This window comes from Brachypodium distachyon, chromosome 2 (genome assembly GCF_000005505.3).
Source record: "Brachypodium distachyon strain Bd21 chromosome 2, Brachypodium_distachyon_v3.0, whole genome shotgun sequence".
Lineage (NCBI taxonomy): Eukaryota > Viridiplantae > Streptophyta > Magnoliopsida > Poales > Poaceae > Brachypodium > Brachypodium distachyon.
The window spans coordinates 4501523-4512522 of record NC_016132.3 but is presented as its reverse complement, the minus strand read 5'-3'; the positions used below and the strand labels follow the sequence as shown (position 1 = coordinate 4512522).

General features: G+C 41.7%; 1 protein-coding gene and 1 non-coding gene across 3 annotated transcripts; both read right to left on the bottom strand.

The window, feature by feature from the left end:
• Positions 1-1816: 1816 nt before the first annotated feature.
• On the bottom strand, positions 1817-1920 carry MIR7763 (microRNA MIR7763). Its single transcript, NR_127052.1, has one exon. It is a non-coding gene; the product is annotated as a microRNA MIR7763 (primary transcript).
• A 6246-nt stretch (positions 1921-8166) lies between these two features.
• Positions 8167-10960, bottom strand: LOC100826428 (mini-ribonuclease 3). Of its 2 annotated transcripts, none has more exons than XM_010232281.3 (7): positions 10652-10960; positions 10178-10302; positions 9864-9953; positions 9472-9524; positions 9124-9226; positions 8839-8954; positions 8167-8755 (listed from the first exon to the last, which is right to left on the bottom strand). In XM_010232281.3, the coding sequence occupies exons 1-7, from the start codon at positions 10875-10877 to the stop codon at positions 8707-8709; spliced, it is 762 nt and encodes a 253-aa protein (XP_010230583.1). In that variant the 5' UTR covers positions 10878-10960; the 3' UTR covers positions 8167-8706. The 2 variants fall into 2 exon arrangements, with proteins under 2 accessions (XP_010230583.1, XP_003564960.1); XM_003564912.4 differs by having other exon boundaries at positions 10178-10299; positions 10652-10959.
• Positions 10961-11000: the final 40 nt, after the last annotated feature.

Here is an 11000-nt window from a genome sequence, read left to right as displayed (position 1 = left end):
TTCTCAAGTTACATTTCATCTGTGTGGCAGCAGCATAGTCCATACCTAACTTGCTATTTGTAATAATTTCTTGACACATGCGAGGTCCACTTCACTAGACCTCCCGTAGACGATAATAGGTCATAGTTGTGTCGGCAAAAATAGAATACCCAAATGCCAGAGTGCAATCCTGGAAAAAATTGAACAAACCGCAAAAGCCTAAACCAAATCTTCAATGGCATATTGGCATGTGTCATAACATGTCAGTTTTGCTAAAGAATTCAAGTATTGCAGTGCTCGTAGGTGCCAAAGCTCATCACAGCATTTACAAAGCTAAAAGAGTGCCATGAGAACAAACATTTGCAGAACGAAATTCCAGTGTTCATTTTCTTTTCACCAACTCAACATTATCTCAAGCCCATATTACTTGCGCATGGACTTCTCTAATGGACTTGCACATCTTTACTTGGGTTATGAAACGAAACAAGAAAAATGGATGGGTGGCACATGGTCTTTGCTTTTGCTCACCAAGAGTTTCTTCAGCTCTTCTTTAATAAATACAAGATAGAAGGAACAATTAGAAGAAAATTGCAACCAAACAGCTTGTGGTCATAAAGAAACTCAAAATAATAATATATATCAACAAGAACTAAACCTGCACGAAGAAGCTGTTTGAACTCACACGGCACTCGATAACTCCATGCCAACAGAACAAAAAAGATTAGCAAACCTACCTCTTTGTTAACACTAGTACAAAAAAATTATTACAAATCAAACATTTGGCATGCAGATAATTAACAAAAAAAAATAAACACAAGTTCAGCACCGCATAATTATGAGTCAATACTGCTCGATGTCATGCTATAGGTCATGGGTTTGATCTACAACGAATTGGTAAAAGTGTATTCAAGTTAAGTCCAGCAAATAGCAAATTCACCTAACAAATAAACAATACACCTGCTCACTTTCATGCTGATTTATGGAACACTAAACACCTCTCACACAAAAACACTGATTAGACGCACATATTCTAGGTTCTATAGTGCCCCGGTTGTCAATCCGTTTTCCTGCAACTACTCAAATCACGACAACCTCCAACTCAAACAAAACAAAAATTAATTAAAGCAAGATCCATAACAAAAACAAGAAAAAAAAATATTAACCTGATCAAAGCTGATATTAATAATATAACGCAACCACACCACACAAAATACTGATCCATCTTTCCATAGCACCACCCAACCAAAAGAAGGTGAAATATGTCTTTTTTGCTCCCTCTTTATGCCAATCAATCATCGTGCCGTCTCTAACAAGCAAGCCCTTCCGCTTCCTCCTTGCCTTCCGTCTCTTCCCACCACTGCCAGCAAGTCGCATCGACAGTTGAGATGATTTAGGTGTAGCGGAACAACATTACCGACCAAGGAGCTGAAGAAATAGGACGTCCCTAATAGCAAGGATGTGAGTAAGGGAAATCACCATGGTTATCATGGTTGATCTGGTTTGGGACGAAACCCTCAATGGTAAGAACGCATCGAACAGGTTAGATCTAGATTTATTTACTTCCTTCTAGAACTTACTTATTTCATTCCTAGTAGTGGTTGGTGGTCATCACATGATTTTGGAGGAAATCTGGGCTTTTCAGAAAGGTATTGAAGAGGGGAGTAATTCTTCCAAAAGGACCAGCTAGGCTCTAGAAGCTTTAACAGCACGTGGCTGTTGTATGAGCCACAAATCTACACTAATTGTTTTAATATTGATTGCCATTATTTTACTCTTCAGTGTACTATGATCATGGCATAATGTGTCGGGAAACAGTAAGATATGGATGGATAGGGATGCAATCAGGATTGCAATCTTGACGTACGGGAATAGATATTCTCAGTTAAAATCCTCTCAAGATGGAATATCTATCCCCGCACATCAAGATTGCAGCCCAAGTTGCAGCAATCTATTCATATTTTACCATTCCCGACACATTAATGAGATGATCATAATACACTAAAGAGTAAAAGAATGGCCAAAAATATTAATACAATTAGCATAAATTTGTAACTCATACAACAGCCGGACGCGGCTTAAGTTTCTAGAGCCTTAGCTGGCGACGCCTTTTTTGGAAAAACTATTCCCTCTTCAATACCTTTCCTTAAAGCCCCCTTCCCCCGCCCAAAAACAAAAATGTGATAACCGCCAACCACTACTAGAAATGAAATAAATAAGTACTTAACAAATGAAGTAAATACATCTAAATCTAACATGCTCGACAAGTTCTTGCCATTCAGGGTTTTGTCCCAAACCAGATCTACAACCATGTTAACCATAGTGATTACCCTTGCTCACATCCTCTCTATTACCACCGTCCAGTTTCTTCAGCTCCTTGACTGGGAACACTATTCTGCAACACCTAAATCATCCCAACGACCGACGCGTCTTGCTTGCGATAGTGGGAAGAGGAGACGAGAGGCGAGGAAGAAGTGGAAGGGCTTGTGTGTTGGAGACGACGCGATGGTTGGTTGGAAGAAAGAAGGAGCAAAAAAGACACCTACCCCCCTCTTCTAGTTGAGTGGTGCTATGATGATCCAAATCAGTATTTTATGTGGTTGTGTTATATTATGTATGTTAGCTTTGATATGGCTAATATATTTTTCTTCTTGTTTTTGTTATGGATCTTGCTTTAGTTAACTTTTGTTTTGATGTGAGTTGGAGGTTGGTGTGATTTGAGTAGTTGCAAGAAAAGGCATTGACATTTGGGGCACAATAGAATTTGGGATGCAAGCGGGATCCCGCATGTCCCGCTTCTAGGCCAATCTACAAACCTTCCAAGTCAAATTTTGAGCCAAAATTTTGAACTAGCAAGTCCCTGATGGCTTAGAAGAAGGATCCCGCATTTCCGCTTGCATCCCTAAGTAGAATATGTGCATTTAATAAATGTTTTGTGAGAGGTGTTTAGTGTTGCATATGTAAGTAGATGAACAAGATTAAAGGTTTCCCTTGTATGTTATTTGTTGGTGAATTTGCTACTTGCGAGACTTGAGTACACCTTACAAATTCGGTGTAGATCGACCTGTAGGATGAAAGCGACCAATATTGACTCACGATCTAAAAACATAATTTTGCAGTGCTAAACTTTTTTCTTTGTTTGTTTTTTGTTCATTAGCTGTATGTCAAATGTTTGATTTTTAACAATTTTGTGTGTTGGTGTAAATAAGAGGTAGATTTGAAGTTATCAAGTTTTATTGACTTGGGCAGTTCAAATCTCTTGAAGCTAATATAACATTCAAGAACATGAAAGCAAGGTTGACTTACTTCAGGGTGGGAAGGGGACACTTGCCTTTCACTCTATTCCAAATTGTAAATATGTCATTAAACATTGTGTGTGTAGGAGTTGGTTAAAATGGGGAATATCCCACTTTATCTTCAACTTCATTCAACCCACATTTCAGTTATATATACATCCCTCTAATTTTGGAAATAGATTATCAGCCTAGGTTGTTTGTTAGGACAACACTATGCTCCTGAAGCGAAATAGTTCCATATGTAAACATTGGTGCAACAAGGATATAATTTGGTTTGAGCAAACAAAACAAGGATATATAATAATTTTCCATTTTGTGCATGTTTGAACATTACATATTGAACCAACAAAACAACCGCTCAATGCTCATTTTAGTTACTGAAATGGCTACACGCGTTAATAACAAATGGAATTTCAGCAATTTGTGCCAAAGGTAGTTAAAAATGGCAATTTTTACAATGATAAGAAAAATTCAAATTCAAATGGGGTCAGTGATGGCAATTAACCTCTGTTGAAATGGCACCCATGCTTGGAATGGATTTCAATTGCAATTTAGGCATGTGGCAAAAGCAACACTAGCAATTGAAGCCCTTTTGGTGTCTGAAGTACTTCCTTGATCGAGGTGAAACCGTCAGAGTAATCCCTGCTCTGCTTAGGAGTTAAGGTAATAGTTTGTAGGTCCTTGTAGACCTAGTACACACGAGTAATAGTAGTGGTTTGACATCTTGGTTAGCTCTGGTTGGCAGCCAGGTTGGGTGCTAGGTGCAAACCGACTGAACCCCTCCAAACCAACCTTGTACTCCTATATATAACAATATGCAATACAAGATCAAAGAACTTTGCAAGACACTTAAATCCATCTAACCATATAGATGTGTATGTGAGGTAGGAACAACTCCTAACAAGTGGTATCAAAGCCTTGTTCAGAAGAGTATCCTAAGATAGATGTCAGCTCCTGTTCAGGACGTAGCAGACAGATCGCCTCGCCAGCCACACCGTCGTTCCCCTCCACCGTTGTTGAGACGACCGCACCACCGCGAGGCCAGAAGGCGTGAGGTCGTCATCGAGGGTGTCGTGAAGGACGCCGACGCTGACGCAGACGGACTACGCATAATGGAGCCTCCTCATGAAGGTGATACCACAAGCTTGTGGCCTCTGAGACGCAATCAAGCTCGACATCGTCGACTTCTAGGAAGTTCGAATGGCGTTGGAGGCTATCTTGAATGCGGTACCACTACAAATGATGACTAGCTTGGCCGTCTAGCAGACCGTATAGGAGGTGTGGGAGGCGGTCCGAGCCATGCGTGTCGGTACAGTCCGTGTACAGAAGGGCAAGGTGCAATAGCAGAGAAGGGAATTTGAGACCATCTCATTCAATGACGGGGAGTCTGTCGACGACTTCACGCTACGCCTCACCAACCTTGTCACAAGCCTTGGCACGCTTGGAGAACTTATCGACGAATCTCAAGTAGTCAAGAAATTCTTGCGAGTTGTGCCGCCTAGGTTCTCGCAGCTTGCCCTTTCGATCGAGACACTTCTAAACATCTCTGAGTTGTCGTTGGAGGATGTCACGGGTCAACTGAAGGCTACAGAGGACCGTCTTGAGTACTCAAAACCGACACATGAGCAGGGCAAACTCCTCAGTGGAGAACTCCTCACACTCCTGCTGGTCCTCGGCTACGTCTAACCGTACATACAAAAAGCACAAAGGATGTGAATAAGCACGACGGAACATACAACTTGGCACGATGGCCAAATGCGGAAAGCATAATACACAATGTAAACATTATGCAAAGAGTTGCTCGTTACTTACAAAATAACATCGCTAGGACCATTTAGGCATTTGGGGTGTTTTGAAATCCACACATAAAGTCGTCATAACAAATTAAACCAAAAGGTCTTATGCATACATCTAATGGTTTGGAAATGTCCCAAAACCATAAACATGGATTTTGGTGGCCTAAAATATTTCCTTTCACCCAAAACTACTGATAGAATAAGCTATTAAATGGCAATGAGACAATAAAAGGCATTTGAATTCACATAACGGTATCATATGATGGTAATGGTCATTCCTAATTAGTTCATTGGAATTTACTAAACAAGTTTTTTTTTAGTGTATACAATATTTAATATGACTATTCTAAGTACTTACAAGCAATAAATCACAGTAAACAATTTATAGTTAAAAAATAACCAAAAACGGTGGGGCTTGTCTAGAGTGCCACAAAGTTCAAAAATTAGTTTGGCCATTTTTTAGATTTTATAGAATGTTCTAAAAATTTATTAAGCATTCTCCTATTGATTAAACACCTAGTTCAAAATTTAAATCATTTCACAAAAAAGTTACACAAAACATTTTCTAGAAAAAAAAACTAATAACGAAACTAGGTGAAAATATGAAGCCATGGGCACTAGTTTTACATTTTTAGGAATTTTATGCACCAAGTTATGGATTTTACAAAATCAGGACAGAAAGGAAATTGCCAGTTGGCTCTGGGCCTTACTCTCGCGATGTTCAGATCTGGAATAAAAAATCGGGAAAGCCGAACTGGATCTACTACTGGGCCGACTAGATCTGGCCTGGTCCTAAAAAAATTTAGGCTTCAGTTTCCTTTTTCCTTGAGTTAGGCCGAGGGTGAGCGGCTGGGCCAAGTGGCTTCGGCCTGCTATGGATCGACTCGATCCCTGGGCGTTAGGGATTCCAGTCGGGGCTACGAGACGGCGATGACTGCTGTGCTTGCCGGCGGCAGCGGTCGGGCGCAGTGCGAGAGCAAAACGGGACGGAGGAAACGGAATGTCTTACGCTGGGCCCGAAAAGGAGTCGACGGTCGACGAAGACGTGACGCAGTGGAGAGGAAGCAGTGCAGCGGAGGCGTGCCGGCGTTGGGGAAGACGGAGGCGGATCTCGGGCTTCGGGGGTCTTCGCGTCGAGCGGGAGCGTCGGCTAGATGCGCGGCGACATGGCCGCGTGGCAGACTTGGCGGCGCAGGTGGCACTGGCTAGAGTGGAGCGAGGGGAAGGACCGAAGGAAACGTGGCCAGCATCACCAGCTCCTTCTGCTAAATAATAATAATAATTAAAAAAAAAGAATCACCAGCTCCTTCTGCTAAATAATAATAATAATTAAAAAAAAAAGAATCACCAGCTCCTCGCCATCATCGATTCCTTCCTCTTGAGCGGCCTCAAGTATGCGTGCACCGTACGTATATGTTGCTCAACTCACCTGAACTTGCTGACACGCAAATGACTTCCACTATTTTTTCATTCATGTCCGACTTTGGCCCAGACATGCCACAAGCCATGTATCCTGATATCAGTTGCTGCAGCGCCATCTGAGGAAGGTACTGTTCCTCACCAAGGTCACTGCGTTCGGAAACTACTCATCGCTTTGTGGGTTGCTGAGATTGTAAGGAGTGGTCAGTGGAGGTTGTTTCCCTGACAGAGGTTATCTATTAGCAAGAGCAGCCCTAGATCAAATACCGGAATCATCGGATGATGCTTTGCCGGAAGCTCTTGGACAGCAATCCCTGCCAGCTCGTTTGGCGCTCTTCATTTCATTTCATTTGGTCCAAATGAAATGAAATCTAATTTTTGGTAGGACTTTATTTGGTTAAATTTGAATTCTGGATTCAAAAATCATGTTTGTCTACCATATGGATTTGTAGAGCTAGAGACAATTCCAGAGAAATGATGGCTTGTGAAGAGAAATTGAGATTAGTTGTACTGTGATTTCATGAAATTGCAAATTGAATTCATGTAGTCAATTCCGTGCCAACCAAACAAGTTAGTTTCTAAAATTCAAAATGAATTTCACAAGTCTAGTTCTGAATGATGGACGCCAAACGAGCTGCACATGCTTTCGGGTACGAGTTTTGCTGCTAACAATGTTCCATCCCAACTAGCACACGGAACAGAGAACGTGCAAAGAACGCCAATTAACATATACAAAGAATGCCTGCTGTGCTACATATAGGGATGTTCCCGAAAGTCGACGTATGTAGGATGTAGGTGAGCTCTGAATGAGCGATGAAAACTAATGTACTGCACATTCATTTGCTGTTGGTCGAAAGTACTGCGACCGGTTTCACTTTTAATACCAAAATACTTACTCTGTTTCATAATTCTTGTCTCAAATTTGCTCAAAAATGGATATATCTATTCCTAAAAAGCGTCTAAATAATATTTCGACAAAAATTATGGAACATCGTCTAAATACATGTAATATTTCGACAAAAATTATGAAACAGAACGAGTACAAAATAGAGCCGGGGCCGAGCGGGTCGCCACAGCCCGGACGTCAGCCCCCTCGGCGAGGCCACGGCAGAGGGTATCAAACTTGATGGCTGCGAGCTGCCGGAGGCGGCGACGATCTGCGTAGGTGCCTTGCCGGCGACGCCGGTTGAGTGGCCATTGTGAATTGTGGATTGGTCTTCTTGTTGAAGAGAAAAAACTCTCGCTGATACAAGTGATATACAAAAACTACCTCGAATCTTAATCTTCCCAGATCACACTGGGTGAAGGGAGGATGTAACTACGGCAATTGAAATCTGTTGATCACAAGCTGGGTAGGACAAGGAGGGAGACAAAGATAAGAAGGGCCGGAGTTATAGCCGGAGTGATAGACAAGGTTCAGAAGAGGACATGACCTACTGTTGTACTACTCCCTGCGGGCCTATATTGTTTTCTTTGACCGAATTTTGATCAAGGATTAATCCATCAAATTTTGACTTATGTGATACAAATCATACCTATAAACAAGTACCTTTGAATACGAATGAAATGATATAAATTTTATTTCACAAAAAATATATATTAATAGACTAATTCTTGGTCAAAGAAAACAATATACTCCATAATTTAAGGAACGGAGGGGGTAATTAACAATAGGTAGATATTTTGAAGCCAGCTCAATCCATATCTGTAATGCTATCGTCTATCGAGCCACAAAAGTTTTGGAACATACAAGGGGCTTTGACAATTGTCTTCCTTATCAAACTTAAATGAGCTTTCCATCAAAGTAATAACCTTAAAGGTGTTTTGAGTGATTTGCTTCAGATTATCATAACTCTTCTAAGTATATTGTTTAAAAATCAACGTCCAGCTGATACATCTAAAGCTTCCCCCCATAGTTTCGACACCGGGTCATTCCACAGATCTTTGCAAACAAGCCCTCATTCAAGAATTACACAGAATCCACAGAAAGCTCAGGTGTCTAGGCACTCGTGGCCTTAATGGTGTCGGCATATAAGAATCACCAGCTCCTTGACATCCACAATTACTCTTGCATGGCTGCATGCACCATATATGTTGTTCAACTCACTAGAGCTCGCTGACACGCAAACAACTTCCACTATTTTTTCATTCTTGTATCAGTTGCTGCGTCATCAGAGGAAGTACCGTTCCGTACCAAGGTCACTGTGTTTGGAAACTACTCATCGATTTGGGGGTTGATGAGATTGTACAGGAGTGGAGGATGTTTCCCTGACAAAGGTTACCTGTTAGCAAGAGCAAACATAGACCAACTTCCGGTATCGTAGGAATATAAATCAAGGATGATGCTTTACTGGAAGCTCGCACGCAGCTCATCTGCAATATTCTGTGACGAAGCACCACTTGTGAATCCTAATTGAAACATCATTTGCTCCAAACGCTTGAAATTCGTGAGGTAAAGATATCCGATCTAATAGTGGGAAGATCACCAACAATGTGAGGATTAGGCTTCTAAAGAAACAATGTGAGGAGTACAACACAAATTGCAGCTCTAATAGAAATCATAAATTTTTGGTTGAGTGAAAAACATGTCATGATATTGGTACAAACAATTATTAATTTTTGGAGTTAGAACAAACCAGGGTTTCAAGTGAAGATGCTCGATTGTAGACTGCAATCCCTGCACGTTTTCTGGTACGAGTTTTGCTGCTAACAATGTTCCTTCCCCAACGAAGTATGTCCCTGCAGAACATGACCATCTAAGTACTCCCTCCGTTCCATAATTCTTGTGTAAATATTACATGTATTTAGACACTTGTTGGGAATAGATACATCCATTTTTAGGCAAATTTGAGACAAGAATTATGGAACGGAGGGAGTAACAAATAGTACTTGTGGAGGACAAGTTTCATATATTTCCCACACGTTGGACAGATGCATACTACAATTTCCTGGTAGGTAGTAAAAGGCTAGAAACATTGACGTACCTTTCTTCTTGAGTTAGAAAATCCTCTCCGAGAAGTTTATTCAGTAAGAGATCCTGAAGGAAGGAAACGATTGACAGTTGATGTGAAAATACGCTTGACATTGTGATGCTACAAAGAACTCTCTTATATGTAGCACGCAGAACAGAGAAAAGCAAACAGAATGTGTCTTCTTCCGAAATTGAACTACAACCATAAAAACAGCAGGAACTGAAATAACATGTAGGAAAGAATCCTATTAAAATATGCAAAGAATGCCTATTGGAAGGCCATGATACAGTGTATAAGGATGAACAACAAGATAAGTTCCACATCACAATCACTGAATACCATATCGATGCATTTAGTCTATCTCCGTTGTTTGATTAGAGGATAAAAATGAGTCAAATCCATACCTGTGATTCGCATTTCACGACATCCATCACACGCTTATTGTATTCATTGATGCTTAGTGGTGGAAAGAAGAAGTGTCTCCGAGCATAAAGCTGTATCAGGATTCACGAAGAGCAAGATCAGATCATCTTACAACAAACAAGCTTCAAGTTGACAACTAGTACACTTTATATATCAACATCATATAGTACTAATCCAAAACAAATGAAAGTCATAAGTGACAACTAGGCCAAGCTACATGTAACATAATAAATACAAATAGATAAGAGCAAGTGAGAGTGAGTAAAGACCAAGGAATCAAATGAACAACTCTCACTTCATATATGCAGTCTCCCAAGTATGCCAGTGATGCCGCATTGTAGAGTGAACGGGGCTTCTTCACCTCTGGCGCCGGTGGCAACCACCACTTCTCAAAACCCATATATGTGCTCTTCTTTGCTGCTACAAAACAGCCAGCAAGCTATTGGTCAAATTACCAATTTCTTCCAAGTAACTAGTGTACTGACTAGTGACTACACACCACTAACACTTCTGAGTGGAGCAGGTGATAGAAAAATCCAGCCAGTTATCATCAAAGGAGAGTTAACACTTAACAAGTAAGCTAGTCTGGTACTCTGCTGAGGTTCTCATTTCTGAATGGCCTAATCTTTCTATTGCACTTGCATTTCGACGGAAGAATCTCTACGTACTACTTTCTTTCTGGATTGTATTCAGACACTCAATTGTATTGTGTTCCCAGCTGTGCAGCACTTGGTTGGGACGGCAAATCCGAGGGATGATAGTATGATACCTTGTCCCTCGCTGCTGCGCGCGAAGAGGTCCTCGTGCGTGGGAGGCGGCGCGCGGGCCGGGGTGGTCGCCGTCGCCGGTGACTGCGGAAGAGCGGGCTTGGCCTTGGCCTTGGATGGCTTAGGCATGGCGACGGTGGCGGCCCCCGGATTCATATCCCAGGCGGCGCGCACGCGGAACCGGTGGTGGCGCGTCGGCGTCGCCATGGTCGCCGCGACGGAGGCCATTGCAGGGAAACTCTTGCGCCGTCGCGGGTACAAATGGATAAACAACCTCCGGAATCCAAGATTTTCTTTTACTCTTTTCTCAGTGTCCAGTTGTGGGTCTCCTGCCAGTGAGCCAATCCCCTC

Bases quoted from the DNA above. Each gene is read 5' to 3' on its own strand.
- LOC100826428 (XM_010232281.3), bottom strand. From the start codon at position 10,877: ATGGCCTCCGTCGCGGCGACCATGGCGACGCCGACGCGCCACCACCGG. The intron at 10,303-10,651 runs GTATCATACTAT...GCTGTTTTGTAG, and splicing joins GCGCAGCAGCGAGGGACAAG to CAGCAAAGAAGAGCACATAT. The intron at 8,756-8,838 runs GTAAAGCATCAT...AACCTTTGTCAG, and splicing joins GAGCTGCGTGCGAGCTTCCA to GGAAACATCCTCCACTCCTG.